At 36.4% G+C, this 24,366-nt stretch overlaps 1 protein-coding gene across 2 annotated transcripts in view; it reads right to left on the reverse strand.

Moving 5' to 3' along the window:
- Nucleotides 1-24,366, reverse strand: part of LSm1 (U6 snRNA-associated Sm-like protein LSm1) — a 58,898-nt gene that overhangs the window by 22,605 nt on the left and 11,927 nt on the right. For both annotated transcript variants that reach the window (XM_089088465.1, XM_089088466.1), the window contains exon 2: nucleotides 10,363-10,547. In XM_089088465.1, coding sequence (XP_088944591.1) covers nucleotides 10,363-10,547 — 185 coding nt within the window. The remainder of the gene's footprint in view (nucleotides 1-10,362; nucleotides 10,548-24,366) is intronic.

Consider the following 24,366-nt stretch of genomic DNA (forward strand, 5'->3'; position numbering starts at 1 on the left):
CACTGTTCAAATGAAAATTGTGTATTATAACGACCACAGAGTTTCACCATTAAATTCTCTTCTAAAATCTCTTCAAAAATCATCTTTTAAAATGTCTCTAACTGTTTCGCCGAAATAGTTCCATAACCTGTCTAAAACAGTTTCGCCCAAATAATCCCTAAACGTAATTCAGCGTGTTCCTTTTGTTTTTGGCATCTCCGCGCTAATGCATTTCAAATTAATAAGAAACCTGATTCCCGCGCTAAAACAATTCATCGCTAAGATGTTTCTTGGAGAATTGTTTCCATGGCGTTTGGTTATTAATATCCTTTGGAGTTCGACCAAAAGAGTTGTTTCCGAGGCAAAGACATTAATGACTTGGATCTATTCCTGGAGAATCGTTTCTAGGCGAAAATTTTTAAAGTCTGACAGATGATGTCATTGGTTGATTGATCTGTCAAGAAAGGGGAAATAATTTGTTGTTTCTAAGGGGAATTATTGATTCACGATAGGTGAATTGAGGTCGACAGCACAGGTGTTTGACATTCGCTGAGAGCGTGCACTTACAACAACAACAACAAATAAATTGACCTTGGAAAAAGAGGTCATTGACTCCATTAACCACGTGTTCTCCCTAATGACTCTATGCCCATATTTGGTGTGGGCGTGGGAGTTATAGGGTCATTTCTACTAGAATCAGGGTAGCGAGCGTGGTCTAGACGTCTCATTTGGGCAACCTCATGGTGTCACTATTTTTGACCAGTACGATTGCGCACTCTGAAGGTTTTAAAAACTGTGTTAAACGTCCCAAATTTGAACCAGCGGTCCCATGGAATTCTGATATTTGTTGGTGAATAAACATACTTTTCTCTTCAAGTTCTTTACAGTTTTCAATGGGATGTGAGATTTTAGATAGGATGAAAGATTGGCTTTTAACAGCTACACTAATTTTGACTTTGAGTTTAGCCATTACTCTGGTGTGATAGCCCAAAAATAAACAGGTATATTTGCATTAAGGTAGATAAACATACTTTTCTTACTTTTCAGCTCAATACTTATAGTTTTGTGTCAGGTGTCACATAAAACGAAAACTTGGTATTGGAGGATTATTGTGCGGGGGTCACCACTTTTAAAGGCAAAAATGGCGCAAAGAGTTGCTATGCCACTTACTGGAGGGGGAAGATCCCTCTTTGGCCCCACATTAGTGGGATTTCCGCGGTTACTCCAACGGTTCCGTATATACCAACGTGATCGGATGGTCTATGGCCACATTTAAAGCCAAAGTTTACCGATAAGATTTCTAACTAACTCTTTTAGATTCGACCTAAGCTGAAAAGTTAAGAGAGTACATAGAAAAATCTTACTGTATTAACAATCACGCGGTATAAAAATAACTAACTAAAAAATGGACTCTTCCTCCCAGCCCGCTAGCTGCGTGCTGCGGCGGGGGTTACTAGGGTGGTAATGAATCTTTCCAGCCAATCCTTGGACTTACTAATCTACTGGCCGACCTTCCTAACTGTGCAATTCTTTCCCTCGTGGTCTATCAAGCACGTACGCAGTTAAGAGGACCCGAAATGGCGTCAAAAAATAATAGGAAAATTAATATTTATTACTTAAGGAAGGAAAATAATTAAGGGGCTAAAAGAAATGAATTGGAGAGGGACATTTATCTGAAAAAACTGGGACCAAGGGTTCCAACACTTGGCTTCCCATAGATGTACTTATTTTTACTATTAGTTTAGCTATTTGTCTGTTGTGAAGGTCCAAAAATAAACAGCTATATTTTTATGTAAGACAAATAAACATACTTTTTCTTAATATTCTCTTTAATAATTTATAGGTTGCAGTGTGTGTCAGGTTTCAGATAGAATGAAAGCATGGCTTTTTATAGATATACAAATTTTGCATAAGGTATAGATTTAGCCATTTGTATATTATTAATCTTTGAACGAACAGGCAATGCTAATATAGTATTTGCTATTATCTTTTTTGGCTGACTTCACATCAATAGTTGGTTCATAAGGCCAAAAAAAAGAATTAAAATAAGCAAACTTTTGCAGATAGTCTAGGGCCAAATTTATTTCATTAGCTCCTCCCCTTCGAGTTTTATTAAAATACTTTTTCTTTGAATAATAACTATCTCAATCTTTGAAATAATATACAAAAATACACTGACTAAGAATCGAACCAGCGCCGCCCAGGTAGCAGCCAAACATTCTACCACCAAACTGTCGATGCTTAAATATGTAACAGTTGTAGAAGGTTTGTATCCCTATATTGTGGGAGTAATTGAACATGTCTTGAAGTATGGCATTTTTTGTTCTATTGCTCAATCATGGGGACAACCTATAATCAAAATTAGCACTTTGCATCAAAAGCAATGCTTTCTTTCTATTTGAAACCTAACACCCATTGAAAATTATAAAGTAATTGGAGAGAAAAGTAAGACAAGTATGTCTGTTTATCCTACATGTAAATATACCTGTTTATTCTTGGGCCTTCATGACAGAAAAATGGATAAATTTAGGGAAAATAAATATATCTACGAAAAGTCAGGTTTTCGTTCTATCTAAAACCTGACACCCCATATAAAATTGTAAAGAGCTTGAAGAGAAGAGTAAAAAAAAGTTTGGTTATTTACCAACAAAAATCAGAATTCACAGGACCGGTGTTTCAAATTCAGGACGATCGGCACACTTTTTTTTCTCAATCAACTATACATCATCCTCCGTCCTCCCAAACTTCTCTCGACCCCAAAACAAACCTAGGAGGAGTAATGCTGTGCCATTACAATACCTTTAGGCACGTCATTCTAATCCTCCTTTAAAAACACAGAAATAAACTACTAAAATCTTTTTAATACCCATTTGACTACTCAAAAACCAGACAATAACCAATAAAAAATAATTTAAAATCATTTATCATAATACTAACATCATTTCCTCATTAAAAAAAAAACAAAAAAACTTTTTTTACATTATAACATTTAAATCAAAATTAATTTTCAAATTTAAAACTCAATTTTACTCATCAATTCCACATCTACTTTCTCCCTCCATACTCAACTCCGTCTCAAGTCATCCACATAACTTTCAAGCCAAACATTCGCCAGAGGAATTTTGACCTGCTTCTGACGTTTCCGCATTTTCCCCACATGCATGCTAACACTTGTCACTAACTAACACAGCGCATAATTCCTTGGCTTACCTTTAACACAAAAGGACAGCTTTAGAGCTTTCTTCTTTTCTTCTACAGACCTTATTTTTATTCCTTCATTTTCTAATATTTCCAATAATCTTTAGGGTAATCCACCGTTCGAGGGGCATTGAATCAATTCGTGCAATAGTCCGTCAAGCACTTCGTCTCCACACACCAAACAAGTAGGCGTTTGAGTTTTGCGACTAACTCTATCACTAAAAGGTAATATTCCATGAATCATGCAGTACACGAACTCTTTATGTTCATAACTAAACGGCAATTCACTTAGATTTTTAAAAGATAAGTGAAAATCAATGAACGGCTCCTTTTCTGTAGCTCTATAATTCGGTTCCTTCTCACTATTAAAAACATCCCGCGATACCTTCTTTAGTTCCTCAGGGGGCTGACAATCCATCGCAGAGGGGTCGGAATTTTTTGCTTAATTTTTTCACCTTTTCTTCTGCATCCTCATTCACTATAGGAAGAAACCACTGCCTCATAATTGCAGTTGATGGCTCCTCTTTAACAACAAGTTCACAAATGTTTCTGAGGAACAGCGTCTTGAATACAATCCTGAAATCTGCTACCCCAGTTCCGCCCGATTCCACAGGAAGGTATAGTATTTTTATTGGTAACTTTTCAAGTTTCCCCGTCCAAACAAATCTCCAGATGGCTCTTTCAATTTGTTTGGCAAGGTTTTCAGGTAATATGTATTGTAATTCCAACCCCACACTTAGAAAAGTATTCTAACCTTTTGATGGTAAGTTCTGACAGAAGTAAATGTTTTTCCAGGAAAACCAGCAAGCAATATGTACTGAAGACGCCTTGTTGTGACACAGGTAAATTATTCATTTGTTTGTTCTTCCTCTTTTCCTTCCTATTGGCAGGACTTCCTTCCTGCCTTTTCCTTCCTACCAAGAGGAGTTAAATGCTAACCCTTTAACTCCTATTGGCAGGAGTTAAATGGTTAGCATTAGTAGACTGGTCTATTCTCAACTGGCTGAGGGCGCTTGAACTTCTTCTTAATATTCCAAAGATTTAATCCATAATCATTATTTTACTAGCATAAAAGCCTGACAGGCATAAAAAGTGGTGTTGAAATAATATGTATTCAATATGTATTGACATACAGAACTCTTTCGAACATCCTTTTGAAAAAGCCTTTTCTCGGTTGACTCAATTTGCCGACTATTTTATTTACTTTTTCCTCCAAATTTTTTTTTTGTGTTCAGCACTTTCTCAAAAGTCAGGCCCAATACTCGCGCTTTTTCCGCAAACGGGAGCCAACAGTTTCTTTCAATGTCGTCGTAATTTAAAGATTTGTTCAAGGGTAGAACACTGCTCTTTTATCTGTGTATTTTCACGTGAAATCCTTGCTCGTACCAATGCAACCCCTTACACACAGTTTTCACATCATTTTCACTTCCCGTGGTAAAATTTCCGTCATCTAAGAAAGCTGCACTTTTCAGAAAAACTTTTCAGAAACTTGAACACTGCACATTCTTTCTTATACATACCGAAAGAGTGAGTCGAGATATAATTCAAATAGCGTTCGAGAACAAGGGTCATCTTGCAGCAGACCTCTTTCTGGGTTTATTACTGTCGCCAGTCTTCCATTCACTTTTATAACCACTTTTAGTGCAGAAAATGTTCTTTACAATTTATCTATGACATTCTTTCCGAAATTCATTTTTTGTCCCATTAATAACCACAAAATCTCTCATGTTACGGAATCATACGTCTTCACTATGTCAGCGCCAACTAGGGCTAATAGGTTCCAACCTAACACTTTTCCCATCGTTTTATTTTTATCTCGCCGAAGGCAAAGGTCTCTGAGAACCATCAGGACATGTTGGGCTTTCCTGCTTTTTATTCCGCCGTACTGGCAATCTCATTTTCGCTGCGCTTTTCTCCAGTCCTTTAGATCATATTTTAGTACATATTCTATAGTCGCAGTTTGTTTAGGAAATTGGTCGTCAGTTTCGCAGGTCTTCTCAAGGTCCGCCCTTGTGTAACAGTGATATAACTAACAGTTCACTTTTAGGGTATCCTCTTAACCCAACTTCATTTAGTACTTTCACTAAAAATTCCCCGATTTCACTCCAAGTTAACTTATAAAAATCATAGCTTAGCCCGTCCATTCCTGCCGATACTCCATTTTTTAACCCGGATATCACTTTTTCTACTTCATGTCTCATAATTTCTTCCCTTATTTGTGCATTTTCTTCTTCTGTAACCTGGTATCTGGACTTGAATTCACCGAAGCAGTTCTCTATGGTGTTTCCTACGGGAGGTTTTTTATACAACACCCTGTAAAAGGAGGCGGTTTCATTTTATATTTTCGTGTAATCCGATGTTGTTTCACCGTTTTTGGTTCTGAAAGTCTCAATTTGGTATTCGATCTTCTTCTCATGCGATTTAACCTTTTCTGACATCATAACCTGTCTTAACCTGTCTAACTGTTGTAGTATGTTTTATATCTTGAAGTTCTAAAATTCTTTTTCTTCAATTTTTTTTATTTTTTCTTCGATTTTGTAATACTACTACCAGATGCTTTTCACTTAATCTATTTCTTCCTAGAGGTCTGTTAATGGCCAAAACAGGTAGATTTTGTGAGCTTCTGTTCCGATTCTCTGTTGCTTTTCAAGGCCTCTAATGAAATATACAAGTTTCGCATGGAACGTAATCAAAAATTGGAAATTCCACTTTGTTCAGCGTAGAATTTTAGTAGTTCTCTTATTCTGCTTCAAATTACTGTTCTCGTCTCTTTGTCTCGTAATATATTTGAGTCCATTCTCCAAAATGCTTGTTTTTTTTATACGTCGATACTACGGTCCTGTCTGGATCAAAGTTGATAGTCGTAACTAAGGCCGTGTGATTTGTGAAAGGTACCACAAGGTTTTCAATTTTTATCACATTTTTCATGAGGTTTGAAGTGTAGTAGATTCTGTGTATATGGCTTACGCTTCTTGAGTTAGTGCGGGTGGTATATACCTCTCTATTTATGTCTATCCAAATATCTTTCGGCTCTCAAATATATTCAATTTCTTTTAGTTCATCACTTAGTTTCTTCTTTTTGGTAATTTTTCATGACTTTACCTCTGATGTCTTTTTGCTGTGAAACGTAATTGAAGTCACCTAAGACAATCATTGATTCTGCAGTGAGATCCTTGATATTTTTCCTTCTGAGGACTTCTTCGCGTTGCTCGAAATTGTTTGTGCCAGACGGTGAGTGTACATTATTCAAAGTGATATTTTGCCATGTGATGCTGCTCACTTTTCCATCGGTTTCATATTTCAGGCTCTCTTTATTTATGTTTTCATCATTTCGAAAAATTAAACCTTTGTCAGGTGCCAGCCCTGCTGATATAAACTTACAACCTTTCTCTGGAAGGTAATTTATATTCGCAGTGTCTACCTTCTGGACGCACAAAATATCCAATTTATTTGTTAAAATAAAATCTAGTAGCATTTTTTGCCTTTTCTTCTGTTTTAGACAGTTTACATTTAGAGTTTCAATTCTGAAAGCCATATTTGTTAAGGTCTTTTTATTTTTTTTCCCTGTTTTAATTCCTTTTTTTCCTGTTTTAATTCCTTTTTTTCTTTTCGCTTGGTTTCGCCCTTTTTCTTCTCACTGTTTGACTCCACCGAATCTTACCAGACATTGCTATACTGTCTTTTGGGAGTGACTCCCGGTTTTCTTGTTTCTGTCTTATTCTTGAAAACTGTGCCTGGAGTTGGTATCCGTGACTGTTTGCTGATCGACGCTCCTTCATTTACTTTGTGCTGGGTACTCCCTTCTTCATTTTTTTCATTGTTAGCGCACTGAGTTTGATCCAGTTGGTTGGTGGCTTCTGTTTCTGGATTTTTTACGAACGGAGATGTGATATATTGTTCCGGGTTCTCTGGTTGATGAATTTGTGATGTGGCTGCGAAAACTAAGTTGACTGCTTCTGTGCTGCTAAGCGATACAATACCCTGTAGTGCTGATTTATATATATCTGGGATCGTTGGTTGCGTCGGCTTGGCTAACCCGGCCGTTCCCCAAGGATTGTGGCTTTTTCCTGTTGTACCCCTTCTCTGGTTTGGATCATTTCTCGGGCAGTTTGCAGCATCATGGTCGTCGTTGTGGCAGATGAAACAAAGCTTGGGCTGGGCGTCTTAAGATACAAAATTCTTCTCTTCTTGGTTTATTATAATAGCCGGTGAAATGTGGGTTTCAATATACATAAGCGCTGAAGCTCGGCCTGTGGCTACCTCAATAAAATCGTCCCCTTCGAACATTTTTCGATGCATGTTCAGGACCTGCCCATAGCGTCGGAGCGCTGTCCTAACTTCATCTGCCTAAGATTCACCGGGGATTTTTCGGAGATAAACGACAACTGGGCGTTTGCCATATTTTTCCGCAAACACTGGGTAAACAACTTGATCAAAATTCATCTTCAGCTCCATTTTCTTCCATTTCTCGACAAAATCATTGGTAATGACTGCCGAACTAAGTGTAACCTGCACGATTCCGAATTTCCGCAGATCGTTCGTATCTATCGCTCGGACATTTGTTTCATTGAGATTCAGCTCTTTTATGAAACGATGGATGTCTATATCTCGAACGGTTTTCATAATACCCTCTGGGATAGCTCTGAAGTTGAAGCTAACTATACTCCTCATTTTTTTTTTTTTTTTAACCAAAACTACAATTTTTCAAAATGCACCAAAAATTTTTTCGCTGCCCCGTTTCCGACACTTCGAGAGGTCTACGGCAACGCGGCTCACTGATGTCACTCACAGCGCCACTTCCTTCGGAATAGAACCACTGTGAAATGATACTTAAACCATAGACGCAATTGGGGAAATACTTACATACACTGAAACCAACACTAGACCACACTGTATCACATTCACTGATGCTTTCCAAGCTCTCTCTATCTCTGTTTTGGCAGCAAAAAGGGAGATTCTTTTCAAACGACTGTGACATGCGCTGCCCAGTGTTGACAGATTCCAATTAGCTGATTGCTGAAGTCAGAAATACCATCTTCCAGCATCAATCAGCTTTTCAAAACTTTTAATTTTTGGAATTTGAGATCGGCACACTTTCAAACACCTTCAGTGCACAAGCACACTGGTTAAAAAAAGCTAGATCTGGCGGTTAAAATAAAATGACCATGAGAAATATAAACTACATTTACCACCAAGGTCGTATCCCCAAGGGGGGAGGGGGTAGGTGGGGTTGAAAACTCCCCCTCCCCCTGAAATATTTGTCCGCATCGTGAAAATGTAACAACAATGAACTTAACAAATTCTTGATGCGTTTTTTAAAGTTTTTTTGTACCCCCCCCCCCCCCTCCGAAAATAAATCCTGGATACGACCATAAAAGTCTATATAGGCCGACACATAAGAGTCTGAATATTTTGGCTTCGCATCTACAAGTCTTTGTCAACAAGCAAAAAGAAAGAGAAATGAAAAAAAAAAGTTAAAAACGAACTAGGTGAAACACTTAACCCATACAAGAAAATAACCCAAACGAGAAACGAAAAAAAAAAAAACATACAAACGCTACACATCCAGAAAAAAAATAATCAGAACAACCTGACATTTAATAAACTAGAGTTTTGTTTTTAAACAAATGCACTATGATGATTCAAACACCACAGAATCCAGAAAAACTGCTGGTAAAAGTTCCCTTATATTTTTTTGACGACAAGTTTACTCGTCTAAAAAAAAGAAAAAAAAAATGAAAGTTTTGGTTAATTTGTTCAACCAGGATAGGGGGTATTTCGACCGATCTTGGGGAGAGGTAGAGGTCAACTTTTTTTTGTGTATAGGTAGGTTTTGTGATGATGTTTTTATGTTCTTTTGACATAACAAAAGCCTTTCGTAGCGCATGTCAGAAAGGTCTTCTCTGTAAGCTACAAACCTATATAGTTGATGGTCAGCTATTTGAGGTACTTGCTGATTTCCTTCGTGAACGCCCATTACGTTTTTAACAAAACAGCTTCGTTTCAAAAGTACATCTGATGCTGTCAGGAGTACCCCACGGAGGTATTCTTGGGCCAAATTTTTCTTAGCGTTCAGAAAAGACCTACAGATAGTTTTGTGATAAAAACTCACCACTTCGCTGATAATGCGACGACAAAGAGCTCCATCAGGAAAAAGATCCCAGAAAATACCACAAGAAGCTTTAGGCTGATTTAAAAAAAAGGGAAGCATGGGCGGATGCGTGGCTTGTCAGTTTCAATGCCTCAAAAACCATAAACTTTTAATTCCGACAGCATAAAATGCGAAGGCTCACCGTGTTTTCATCTTTTAAGGAGAGGCATTAAGAGGCATAGATACATTACGCCTTCTTGGAGTTCATTTCTTGTCGGATCTAACTGATCCAACATTTCTTGTCTGACTGAACACCTAAGCACAGTGATATCCTCCTACTCCGGGATAATAGGAGTCAACCTATGATGCAAAAGTTTCCCTGACCGAGTCTACTTGGCATTATTTACATCATGCATCAGACTAGTCATAGAAAATACATGTCCGCTCTTTGCTGGTGCTCCAGCTAGCTTCGTCACTCCTCTTCAACGGGCCTGAAATCGAGCGGTTCGCGCTGCAACTTCAAGCAACTTTACAGCAAAATACATGCAGTTGACCCACGATCATTTCAGCGTGGGCGTCTATGTTGGTGAATAACAAATCAATGCATTGCCCTCCATAAGAGAAGTTGTCAAAGCTCGTTCCAGACATTGGAAAGCCGTTGCGATTGGCTCACCAAAGTACAAATCGTCAAGACTACCTTGTCCAGGGAAGACCCCTGAAACAGGGAACACCCCTGAAGCTACTTGAAAACGACTTTCACCAAACGATCCGTCGCCGGGTGGAACGACATAAGCAATCCTGAAAGATCCTTCTGTTGAGGCGTTCAAGAGTAGGTATAAAAAATACATCAAAATAAAGAGCGGGGTTATTACCACGACTAGCGGCATATAATCGCTTGCGATTGAGTTGTGAAGCCTGTAATAATAATAATGATAAAATTGGGTTTGTTAAAAAATTTTTCGGCATATTATTAAGTCCATGTAGTAACCGATAAAGTTGGAAAGGATGGACGAAGGAGTCGTATTAGATAACAGAACATATTTTCATATCATTTTACATGATATGAGGATACTAAACAAAAAAGGAAGACTCACAATTTCTCCACAAAGCACAACATTTTCTCCACGTATGATAAAAACACCACGTGGTATATCTCCGTATTCTTTCCCCACATGTATCCGCTCAATAGTTCTATGTAAGACAAGATTTGCAAATTGGTCAATACTTCGAAGATAGCCGATCAATGTCCTTCCATCTCTTAGAACTACCATAAGTTTTTCTATAATAAAATAAAATACTTCAGAAGCGAATTGGGAACGAGCATTCCAGTATCTGGATATTCAATTCAACATTATGCTCTATAGTTATTATTATTCTTGTTTTCAAAGGGAGGTTTTCATAGACCTCTGAAAGCCACCCACAAAAAATCTAATCATGTTGGATTTTTCTAAACAACAAAGAAAATTATATGAAATATAAATCATTTTGATTAAAGATAGATTGGATTTCCAAAGGCAAACTAAATAAAGTTACATGCATGAGGGAATGAAGTATTAGCTCCTAGCCCTACCACATCTGTGTCCTCAAACCACAAATAATTTATTAAGTAATCTTACTTTCAGCTATACTATATCAAACAAATTTTCAGGGAGACATCACCCTCAAAAATTAGAGCCAAGGAATATATTTTCTAACTTATATCTCCACCAATCGACTACTGACATCTCTTCAGGAAATTTGACCTTTAGCAATGTCTTATAAGTAAAACTTTCAGAAAGCAATCAATAAGCTTGGAAAAGGGCTACAAACCAATGATCTTAACTAAGGAGGGATAAAAGCCGTAAATAGTTTCTGGACTGAGATACAAGAAAGGCAAATACCCTTACATTAATACACAATTGATGAGATGAAGAGATAAGTATACAGGAGCTTAGAAACATACTTCTACATCTGAATATTTATTATTAATCCGGTGCTAAAGGCTGCTAGAAAAGTGGTAAAGTGCTGAATTCGTTTTCTTTGTTGAGACTGATAAAAACCTAGGATTAATTTTAGTTATTTAACCAAAAATTTTACATTAATTTTACATTGAATTTTTAATTTGACATTACAATTAAATTTACTTAATGACGTTTAATTTAACTTTAAATTTTGCATTTGAAATTTAACAGATTTAGCAGAAAATAACAACAAAAAGATTAAACAGAAATAGGTTCGTATTAGTCTGAGTTACTTGGGAATGTACAATGAAATGGATCCATAGATTATACAATAAAACACAGGCACATCAACACATACAGAAAATAGATACAAGAATGGAATTATTTACTGTTGATATATGGAGAAAATTCAGCTCTCTCAGAGATTCGGCAGCCTTTTTTAAATAAAATATTACATAATTTAATTGATGTCCCACAACATGTGATATTTGATACAGGCGAGTGATGGCTGAAAAATCAATGCATTGAAAATCAATTAATATCCAGAGAACATAGTCAAGAACTTGAAATATAATGTCGTATTCGTTATTCATTGTAGTTTGAAAAATATATTTTCAGCCGTGTATTGATCCAGCAAAACTACAGGTTCTTGAAAAAACTGCCAACGGTTAGCAGAAATGGAAGGCAGAGGCTGAATACATTTTTTTTGTAACTTAATTTTTTATGTAGATGTCTTCCTATAAGTTTTGTTTTAATGAGGCTTCATTGGAAGTCAGGCATGTATACAAGACTTTTTTCCTTTTTGAAGGGGCCAATGAAAAAAAAAAAAAAAACGAAAAATCATTTCTTATAGCTTGAGAAAGAAATGCTGAGAAATACGGAAAAGATCAGCATTCGTTCCCCAAGCCTTAACCCCCTGCGTAAGTCCCAGTTTTCAAGTGTGCTTGCTCAAGAACTGGCAGTTTTACACATATGTCTCTTTGAGTGTATGCCATGTGCATATTTTCTAAAGATTTCTAATTTTCAAAAAATCTATTTTGTTAATACAGCCAATTGAGAGACGAGATGAGCAATGAATCAAATGCAGTTTTATGATTAGTTGAAAAAAATGAGTAAATTTGTAGGCTCTTTAAGCTGAACTTTTATTCAGTACCAATTATTGTCTTTTTTGTGTGTGTGATGAAAAACATGAATAATATGTGATGGGACAATTTTACTGTGCCCAACCTTGGATCCATGAATATTTGGCTTATAAGTTAATGATACAAAATAGCTGGGGATGGCAAAAGCTTTTTTACGATTTGGATTTTCATAGCAGATCCACTTTTTGTTGCCAGCCACACTTCAATGCACAGAAAAAACCTTCCGATTTTGCCATTTGATTGGGTTGAAATGTTGATTTTGCCATTTGATTAGTTCTTATGTGAAACGTTTCAATTCATATGGCACCCAGTTTCCTTGCTTTCGGATCTCATCCAAACGCTCAGAAATGGCTTGTTGAATCACAGTTAATGAATCTACAAATTCTTGATCTGAACATGGAACTTCATTGAGTAATACCTCCGATTTCTCATCCTTGTACTTTCCAGGCTTGTACGGTCGCTCCTTGTCACATACATTAAAATAACTAAATTTAAAACATTGAAACAACGTGTTTTCGTAACAGCCTGTTTGCTGTGACGTTCTACAACCAGATGATGAATTTTGGCAGTAGTTCTCTTTCCAAGAAAGTAGGCAAAAAAATTCCTGCAAGTACTTATTTTTAAACATATTAATTAAAAAAACAAGGGTTTCCTGACGAAAGTGAAGGCCAAATCTGAAACTTAAATCAAGTAAAAATTACTGCTTCGCGGTATACAAAGCGTATCTTTGAAAAACTGTTCCAAACAAACTAGCTCGTGATAATATCCTATATTAGCAGGATTCAGAAAAACTAACACTTTATTGAAAACATAAAAACGATCAACAGAACAGGCATAGAAGAAGGAAAATCCTTAAGTGGCCTTCAGAAAATAAAAGAGTAATTTGCAAAGTTCTCGATAGTCTTTTACCGCCGATTAAATCAATATTTTACAGCAGTGTTTTAATACTTTAAAAAACTCAAAGAAGCTTAACTTTCAGTAAAGCGCTCAGAAGATGAGTATTTACTAAAATAAAACATTAATGTAGGTTTACCTTCGTCTCTCCCTTAAGCTTTGCTTTAAAAAAAATCTGGTATTTGTCAAAGAAAGAATCCATGAGGTATAATATCCATGACATCTTTGAAGAGTGGTAAATAAAAAAAAAATCAATTATCTATGAATTCATTATAAGAATTTAAGATGTGCAGGTCATATACTTTACAGAAATTCGCACTTTCAGTATTTTTGCTTATTCAACTTTAAAATGTTAGGAGAGCTTATCATTAGAAATGAAACAGCACTTGAAAGAAAATATCCATTTCAAAAAATTATCTTATCCAAGATTCAAACATGTGTTACCACGACCACAAGGCAGAGCTGTTACCACTAAACTATAAAACCTTACATAAAAGAGTCTGCTTTAGGTCTATATTATTTTTTGTTTCAAATCACCCCCCTTATTACATACTAGAATTTAAGACAAAGAGACAATTTTTTTTTGTTTTAAGTTTCACCTTTGCTCTTTACTTTTCATCCGAAAAACTTTTTAAAAATTTAATTTTGTTCCCTTTTGGGTTTTAAAAATACTAACAATAAACCATACAAAAAGATCATTTTGTAAGTGCTTTTCATTTTGATCTAATTCCGTTTCTGAGGGGTTTCCGTACTCTTTTTTTTCGATATTCCAGTAAATTTGTTTGCAAAATAATAATTTCGGCTATTATTAAGATCAATCGAAATAATAGTCTCCATTCTTAACTTAACCACAAATAGCAAGTTTTGACACTAGACAGTCTTTTTTTAAAATGTATTTTTAAACATCTGGTTGTTACCAAAACAAAATATTATAAAGCGCATTGATGTAAAAATTAGCTTAAGAAGGAGAAGAAGAAGCTTAAATCAGACCTAGAACAGCTCTCTATGATTCTACAGTAACCTACTAGTTCTGTTCGTACACAATTTATAAAAAAATATTAAGGGGGGTGGGGGCGGGATTACAGAATAGGGGGACTGAGAACCTCAGACTTAGGGTTTAATTACCATGGAGATTATGATAGTACCCTTTTCGTTCTCCCCAGCCTTTCTATAGCATGAAATGACAACAAAAATTTTTTTTTGGATGCTATATGGCACTTTAGGCTGCCATTGACCAAGTCGAATCTATAAATGGCGATTCGATACAAAAATTAGCTTTTAAATGATCCATTAAACACCTCTCTATGATGTTGCAGTAGCCTAGCCTTCTAGTTCTGTTAGTGAGTAAGTCGTTTATGGATAACAGTAAGGGGGCTATGAGGGAGGATTGTAAACCTCTACATCAGAGTTTTCAACAATGTAAATTATAGACGTACCCTTTTCATTCTTTCCAGCATCTCCATTCCAGAAATGGAACCCAGATTGCCCATTTTGGGTGTCATGTGGAGCCTTATGAGCAATTATATATAAAAACTAGCTCTTAAATGAGCCCTTAAACATCCCTTTCGAATGTTCTTGTGCCCCATCCAGCCTTTCCATTCCAGAAATGGTACCCAAAGTGCCCTTTTTGGGTGCCGCTCGGCACTTTATGATGGCGTTATAAAGCCACATTTGTAAAAAGCGATCACCTTTTAGATGAGCCCTTAAACAGCTCTCTATGATGTTGCAGTGCCCTACTAGCAGCAAAGAAAACAAAAAAGAGGACACATCACTGCAATCCGTGCAAAAAAGCGATTTTCCTTGTCGTCCAAGGATGGGGACTGTAACTTTCTGGTCCAGGGTTTTCAACAATGGTAATTTCAATGGTGTACTTTTTTTTATCCAATACCATTTTCGAGGGGTTTTGGGCTCTCTTTCAAAATTCATGTAAATTTATTTCCAAAACAACATTGAACTAAAAGATTAATCGAAATATTAGGTACCATTCCTGAATCAGCTGCAAATGGGCAATTTTTCTCACTAGACAGTTTTTTTACGCAATTCTAAAATTTCGGTTACTGTGGGCCATGGTTTGCTCATTACTAGGCTATTCAAATTTTCCATAGTTAATAAAATTGTGAGGTGTATCAAATAAAATGCTTTTGCTCACTGGCTTTCACAGCTACTCAATAGCCCTATCAAAGGAAACATGCATATACATATTTAAATATGAGCATATGTAAAGGTGATCTCTCTTGTCAAATTCTTGTTCTTAAGTTACAAACCATGGTCAAACCTAACCAAACCATTTTGTAGAAGATGAGTAGCTGTCTATCATAGGCAGTGCAATAGCGCTGCCTAAGTAAAGAACGATGTTAGCATAATGTTTTGCCTTTTTTTAGACCAGGGCACTAAGTATAGAAGGAGTTGTCAGCGAAACTTCAAAAGAGGCCCATTCGATTGGAAATTGAAAGTTCTAGTGCCCTCTTAAATAGTCAAAGTGATTGGAGAGCAACCAGACCCCTCCAACGCCCATCATTGCCCCAAACACATCCAATCAAAATTTTGAGATAACCATTTTGTTCATTATATTTGAAAAGTCCAGTAATTATATCTTTGTGGATGACACCCCCCTCCCACGGCCCTCAGGGCAAGGACTATAAGTCATACTAGTTGCCCATTACTAACATATATACAGTTTTTATGGAAGAGGTGCTCATATAAACTTCGGAGTGCTCATTCTATTGGAAACCATAAGGCATAGTGCCCCTTTTCAAGAGCCAAAAGTGATTAGAGAGCAACTAGCCCCCCTTCCCCCTCATGTCCTCTTTTTCCCAAATCCATCCGATAGGAATTTTGAGATAGCCATTTTGTTAAAAATAGCCTAAAGATCATATAACAAGGCCTTTGGGGATGACACAATCCCCCAGAGCCTGAAGTCAAGGGTTGTAAGTAATGCCCCGGGGGCATCTAAGGTTCTCATGGAAGGGATGTTTGTATAAACTTTAGAAAAGGCTCACTTGATTGGAAATTCAAAGTTCTAGTTCCCTTGTAAGTGTCAAAAATGATGGAGGGTAACTAGTCCCCCCACTGATGCCTTCTTTTCCCCAAACACATCTGATTGAAATTGCGAGATAGCAATTTTGTCTAAAATAGTCCAAAGAACATAAAACAATGCCTCCAGGGTCAACACAACCCCCCAAAGCCATGGAACAAGTTTTGTGAGTTTTGACCAGGGGGCATATAAGGTTTCTATGGAATGGGTGGTCGAATACACTTTAGTAGGGGCTGATTTGATCAGAAATTGGAAGCAATAGAGCCGTTTTTAAGAGTCAAAAGTGATTAGAGGGCAACCAGCCTCCCACCCCCATGGCCATCATTTCCCAAAACAAACCTCCCATCTTTGAGACATCTATTTTCTTCAGTATTGTTGAAAGGTCCAGTAATTATGCCTTTGGGGATGTCAACTCCCCCACAGCCCTCAGGGCAAGGGAGGCAATTCGTTCATTGTTTACGTTATGCGTTATGAGGGAAATGTTCAACTGACCAAAACGCAACATGTACCACAGCTACTGTGATACTAGTGCTATCAAGGTTAATTCTATGATGGTGAAATTTGAGAGAATATTGAGGGCAAATTTGAACCGAATCAAAAGACACTGTGTGCATTCAGATTGTCAAACAAGCATATTTTAAGAATTAATTTGTGCATTAAGTTTGAATTCTCAGAGAATGCTTAAAAGGGAAGATCGACTGACAAAGCAATATGGGCATGCTACTACTAATACTAATACCAAGGCCGTCACGTATGGTAGGGGGGAGGGCCCCCCCAATGTTTTTCGTCAATCGGTAAAATAAATAATTCGGTAAAATCGTGGCCCTTTGCGCCACAATTTTTCCGAAGCTGTTAAAATTCTTTGTTCGATTCAATAGCTTGGTCGGTAAACGCAGCAGTTTTACCTACTCCTGTCGTGATTTTATAGATGGTGCCACAACTTTGCATTTGGTTAAATAAACAGTATCAAAGTTTTGACATGATATGTACCAAAATCTAAATCTCGGTTGGTAAATTCAGCGGTTTTACCGACTCGTGCAATGATTTTACGCATTGTATTCGAAACGGACATTATGCTAATTGTGGACAAAAAATGTCAGTAAAAATGACCAGCCAGTCGGTAAAATCTCTCCCCCCCCCCAAACATTTTGGCTAGTAACGACACTGACTACTACCACTGCTATATTAAATAGTTCTACTACTACTATTACTCCAACCACTAGGCCTACTTCTATTGCAAATACTTGTAAGGCAAAAAGCATTAAGATAGAAATTTCAAAAAGTATATGAATATACAGGTTATCAAAAGGAGAGATTGGCAATGTTGTAGCAATGACTAATTGTACTGAGCTGAAACTTCCGAAACTTGATGAGAGGAATGTTCAACTGACCAAAAGGCAATATGCTAATATTGTTGCGGCTACTAGTACTAGCGCTATTCCTGTTAATACTACCACTGTGACTACTATTATAACTATTCCTAAGGGTATGAAAGTAAAATTTTTGGGAAATTGCTTGAGGGGGGTGGGGGTGAACTGAGTCAAAACACGCCATCCGTATGTAAGGTGTCAAAAAGGCATATCAGCAATATCTCTGAAACAGTTATTTTTGTGAAGTTGAAACTTACAGGGCTTGCTGATGGGGGATGCTGAACTAACCAAAAGACAATATTTGCATTGTAATGCTACTGCTTCTACTCATGCTACTGCTACTACAACTGCTACTATTATTACTACTGCTACTACTAATACTGCTACTAAACCTTAATTTTTTGAAATATCGAAACTGTACTGAACTAAATTGAAACACATTATGCTCACACAGGTTGTCAGGAGGACGTATCAGCAATGTTTCACAAACAGTTGATGGTATTCAGTTGAAACTTTCATCACATGTTGAAGAGACAGTACAGTCATCTCCTATCTCAACCACTAGACAAAGTTGGACCAGGATGCAGCTCCTCCAGAGAACATATAAACCAAGAGAAACATAATCAACATCAGATTTAATTCATGGGTAGGCATGTGTGTGGCATCAGCATTCACAGCCTGGAGAACAGGAAAAGAAATAAGACGAATCGAGCGTCTAGGGGATAAGGAAGAAAGCGATTTGTTGAAGAGATAAAAAAGAAAATAATTGGCCTGGCTGGAATAATGCAAAAGGTAAAAGACAACATTGGTTTAAGAATGGAAAGAAAAACAAAGAATGAATCTATGAGGATAATCAAGGTAAAAGTAAATTTTATTTTAGCAATGCCATAACGTGGTGACAATTGATTAGGAAATTTGACGCTTCGCATTGATTTATCGGTACCATAGTTTTATCAATTTTTTCTCAAAGGGAAATTATGTGGTGGACACGAATGCAGACTCGCAGCTAAATTAAATTTAGTCATTTCCTTTTTTCGCATATGTTTATTGACATTGATTTGATTTTTATTGTCTGTAGTACTGAGGAGCTTATTAAGGAGATAATAAAATACTAGTTTTTAAAAATTTTGCCTCTTTGCTGAAAAAAGTAGATAATCAAATATTTAAACTACTAAAACTAAAATAATTAATTGAAAGTTTATTTTCTTTGGTTGGAATTCTGTTTATTTCATGATTATTAAATTGGAGGTGCGCCAAAAAAATATCCAATTAATTGTTCAAGGAGGAAATCCTTGCAGCCAACTTCCCAGTTCAGGTTTTCACACTCAAGCCAAATTTGATGGATTAGTCCCGGTTCCCAACAAGAATTTCTGTAATATTTGAGGAATATGGAGTCAGAGTCTTGCAGAGACAAAACAACACATAGCAAAGGAGCCATAAGGTTGGATAAATGCAGGCTTGACTGCTTGTAGGCCTTGACTGCCACAAAAGAATAAGTTTCGTCGAAAACTTCACTATCACCTTGAATAGACTTTGAAGACCACATCAGAGACATGTGCCAAGTGAGCAGCTTCTTAAGATCTTAACAGCAAAACCCAGAATATAGGTAAAAGTATAATTTTCAAGGCTGTCAGATACTTGAAGTCTCAGGTTCACACCATTTTTCAAAGTTGATCAAGGAACTGAGAAAAATATAATGGATTGTTTAAACAAAGATAACGGAAAGAGCTCTTATATGCGCCAAGACCCTAGGTGACAGATATTTTTTAGGATGATTGTAGGCTACTGTCTAGATATCTCTATTGTGGTGCATACTGCTACTAATGGTACTAATGCTACCACAACAGTTGCTACTACACAAGCTAAGGGAATTACGGAGAAGCTTTCAAGGTATATTTAAGTGAATGTTGAGCTAAATCAAAACAAACTATTTCATTTCACATGTATATCAGAGGCAACGCTATAGTGTTGCTTACAGTAAAGCCCATAAGACTTCAAAGTTTTATTATTATGATTTTTTTTCCAAAGGCGCTTCATATGGAAGGGGTGGTCGTATAAAGTTCGGAGGGGTTCATTTGATTGGAAATCCGAAGTTCTAGTGCACTTTTTAAGAGTGAAAGTGATTGGAGGGCAACTAGCCCCCCCCCCTACCTCCTATGCCCTCTTTTCCCCAAATACATCTGATCAAAATTTTGAGATAACCATTTTGTTCAAAGATCAGATAACAAAAACTCCAAGGTAGACAAACCCCCCAGAGCCCAAGGGCATGTGTTGAAACTTATGCCCTGGGGGCACACAAGATTTTTATGGAAGGGGTGGTCGTACAAAACTTCGGAGGGGGTTCATTTGATTGGAAATTGTAAGCTTTATTTCCCACTTTAAGAGAAATAGAACACTCCCCCATGCCATCTTTTCCTCAAATACATCCAATCAAAAATTTGAGAGAACTATTGTGCTCAAAATACTCCAAAGATTATATCAGAGCCCTGGGGCAAGGGTTATAAGTATAGCTGTAAAAGTATAAAGCCTTATGCGTCATTGACACTACTGAAAACAAACTATATTACAAAGATTTTCTTTTGAACTCATTACAACATTTTAATTAACATAAAAATTACAATGAAATAAAATCTTGAACTGAGAAGCTTTCAGCAATTAATATCGCCATATATCAAATATTCAGTTTAGTTTTATTAGTTCTATCCAAGACTGTTCAAGACACATATAATTTTCAGTAAAGCGCCAACGAAAGAGAAGGCTTTATACTTTTACAGTAAGGGAAGGAGGCAGTAGCCTAACCCTTGTTTGTAGTGATTTTTGTTTGTATTAAACTTGATTTGCATTGTCAATTTAAGCTTTATTTGTTAGCTATGATTGTTTATTTAGTTTCTGTTCCCTTTGAGTTTTATCTGTTCCTTAATAGTAAAAAATTTTTGTTTGTTTTAAGTTTGATTTGCATAGTCAATTTAATCTTTATTTGTTAGCTATGATTGTTTATATAGTTTCTGTTCCCTTTGAGTTTTATCTATTCTTTAATAGTAAAAAAATTTTGTTTGTTTTAAGCTTGATTTGCATAGTCAATTTAAGCTTTATTTGTTAGCTATGATTGTTTATTTAGTTTCTGTTCCCTTTGAATTTTATCTGTTCCTTAATAGTAAAAAAATTTTGTTTGTTTTAAGCTTGATTTGCATAGTCAATTTAAGCTTTATTTGTTAGCTATGATTGTTTATTTAGTTTCTGTTTCCTTTGAGTTTTATCTATTCCTTAATAGTAAAAAAATTTTGTTTGTTTTAAGCTTGATTTGCATAGTCAATTTAAGCTTTATTTGTTAGCTATGATTGTTTATTTAGTTTCTGTTTCCTTTGAGTTTTATCTGTTCCTTAATAGTAAAAAAAATTTGTTTGTTTTAAGCTTGATTTGGATAGTCAATTTAAGCTTTATTTGTTAGCTATGATTGTTTATTTAGTTTCTGTTCCCTTTGAGTTTTATCTATTCCTTAATAGTAAAAAAATTTTGTTTGTTTTAAGCTTGATTTGCATAGTCAATTTAAGCTTTATTTGTTAGCTATGATTGTTTATTTAGTTTCTGTTCCCTTTGAGTTTTATCTATTCCTTAATAGTAAAAAAAATTTTGTTTCTTTTAAGCTTTATTTGCATATTCAATTTAAGTTTTACTCGTTTTAAGATTTATTTATTCATTTATATGGTAAATGTTGTATGTTTGTTTGGTATTAATGTTTATTTAATTTCTGCCTGTTTTGGGTTTCATTTATTCTTTAATAGTAATTTCTGGTCGTTTTGAGTTTGAATTACTATAGGTTTTTATTTTTGCTGATCTCAAGTTTAATATGTCCTTTACTTTTCTTTAAAAAACTTCTTTTTTGGAAAGTTTGTTTTTAATTAATTGTCAAAAGGATGATAAAGCACTATCTTAAGAACAGTTTACATTATTAAATTAGACCTTTCAGGGTAAGTTGTGGCGGATTTTCGACTAGCCAGAAGACACTACTAGCCCCATAGTTATGAAAATGAAACCCAAACAAACAGAAATTACAATAAACAACCAAGTTAAACTAAAGATCATCAGAAATTAACATGATTAGGACTGACAGTCCTTATACCTTCTGAAGGCCAGAACGTAATTTGTATTTTACTGAAAAAAAAATGTGCATTGTCTGTTTAATACATGTATGCTGATATTTATCCCTTAAAGTTTTATCAATTTTGATTTATTAAAGTTAAAAAGTGAAAACATATAAAATGTATTGTTGTTGAGATGTCAGTACCCCAAGATTTACCTTAAATTACCTTAAATTGGATTGTCCAGAAACTTAGGTAAATCCTATGATGTTACTGGTGAGTGATGGCAATGATTCCAATTGGCAGCATCCCATTTTGTTTTTCATGGTTGTATCAGCCATTCACAATCAACTCCAGATGGGAAAGCATTGGTGGTAGGGGCTGTTACCGTCTCATCAGTTAAAGAATTCCAGAATGACACAATTCTGTTGGAGAAAAAGTGGTTTGCTGTACATGTCTGGGCTCTCTTCTGGAACAATTTCAATGAGTGGCCTCTAGTCCTCTGCAGGGTGTCTAGTTGGAGGCAAGAAGGAGGTTTGTAGCTGGGTAATAATTCCTTAGTCATAATCATGTCTCCCCTTCGTCTTTTATAAACTAGTGAAGGTAACTTAAGTTTTTGTAATCTTGCTGGGTAATCCAGACCTTTGCACCCTTCTATACATTTTGTGGCCTTTTGTTGAATGGAGTACAGGGCAGCTACATCATCTTTATTGATAGGGGAGGCAACAGTCATTCCATATTCTATGACAGGCTGAACTAGGGCTTTGTACAACTTTAGCATGGTCTGTGGAGCTCTGGAGCAGATTGTCCATTTTTTTAACCCTAGTCTTTGTGATGCTTTACCAACAATCATTCCTGTATAGGATGTGAATTTCAACTTGTTATCAATAATCAGCCCAAGATCTCTATCTTCAGTTGCAGCTGAAATGGGCTGGGGTTGTGTATTAGTTGAACCTATATTGTACAAATGACTATGGTTGGTTTTCCCAAAATGGATAGTTTTGCACTTTTTAATATTTAGTTCAAGGCATCAGCTCTCTGCCCAATTAGAGAAAAAGTCAATAGCAGCTTATAAGGTGGTGTCTGCATTTACTGGGCAAATTATTTTAGAATCATCAGCATATAGGCTCAGCTTATTTAGAACTACATATGTGGCATCATTAATATAGATATTGAACAACATTGGCCCAAGCACAGTACCTTGTGGAACTCCACTGGTGACTGTTGCAGTTTCAGAAAAGAAAGATTGGCCTCCTTTGCCATGAACCTTGACCACTTGTTGGGGTTCCACCCCTGTTTCTTTTCCTTTCAGATAAATGACCTGTTCTCGTTTTCTTAATTACATTTGCTTATAGTATAATTTCAAAAGACAGGTTAAATTCTCGTTGCTAAGTTAGAGGCGTCGCAATAAGTAAGCTTCGAAGTAAGTTCTATTTTTGTACTTCCTGGTTTGGAGTCATTGAAAGATAAAGCTAAGAAGTAGAATTGGTTTTGAATGGGGATTGGGATGATTGGCTGGGCCAAGCGAAGGTCCACCCCTATGAACAGTTGCTGTACCTATTATTTTTTTTTTTTTTTAGTCTGCGTTTAGACCCCGTTCGGGGAGATATATTTTTGTGTGATTATTTTGACCCTTTCGGAAGAATACAAGTAAGGTATTTTCTACAAACTGTGTACTAGTTTCTGTAACCCAGGCAGGGTAGGAATAGTGCTACGAGGTACCATCATTATTATATTGACAAGGGGGTTTGTTACCTCCAATGAGAGAGTTAGAGATTTTCTAGCCGTAACCCAAGGCGGGTACATTTGGCTTTAAAAAGTGGCCATTTGACCACTTAGTCGTGTTATCACACCCTGGGAGAGGGTATATCGTAAAAAGGGTAGTACCAAACCCGATATTTGGAGAACCGGTGTGGTGGACGCGGGCATCACATTATAATTTGAGCCCGGGGCTTTCCCATCCAATAAGTGGTGACACGAGTATATTACCACGCCAGTGGCGTTGTGGCCTACCGGTATAACACTGGTGGCCAAATACCACGAACATTGGTGTCAGCAATAAAAGGTCCTATCAGTAAACCTGATAGTGATAGATACGGAACCGTTGGGGTAAGAGCGGGAATCCCACTAACATTTGGGCCGACAAGGGGCTCTCCCCCTCGAGGAAGTGGCATAGCAACCTTTTTGCGTCATATTGCACCAATAAGTGGTGACCCCCCGTGCTTACCTCCCATTAAGTGGTGGCAGCAAGAAAAGGAGCTATCAACAGCACTGATAGTAAAAGAATTCCACCTTTTCGAAGAGACTAGTTGAGTTAGCCTACATAGTGATAGTAGCCTATTGTGGTAAAGAGAAAAAAAATACGGAATCAATTAATAGAATTATGAAGATCTATTATGGGCTTTGCCTTGTTAGATAATAATTGAAAAATTTACGGATCAATATATCGCGCAACTAATTATTCAGAAAAAATATAAGGCTAATTGACATACAGCAATTTTTCGCGAGAGACCGGCAGTTACATGAATAAAAGAATTTTCATTTAGACTGAAGAGCTAATTTAAGTTGATGAAATTCTGAAATTATGTCAGACAGAGATGAGATTAACTCAAGACCGAGAAGGGCGAGTGAAGCCCATA

Source organism: Artemia sp. Qi Xiang Cuo, chromosome 4 (genome assembly GCF_049724085.1).
Source record: "Artemia sp. Qi Xiang Cuo chromosome 4, ASM4972408v1, whole genome shotgun sequence".
Taxonomy (NCBI): domain Eukaryota; kingdom Metazoa; phylum Arthropoda; class Branchiopoda; order Anostraca; family Artemiidae; genus Artemia; species Artemia sp. Qi Xiang Cuo.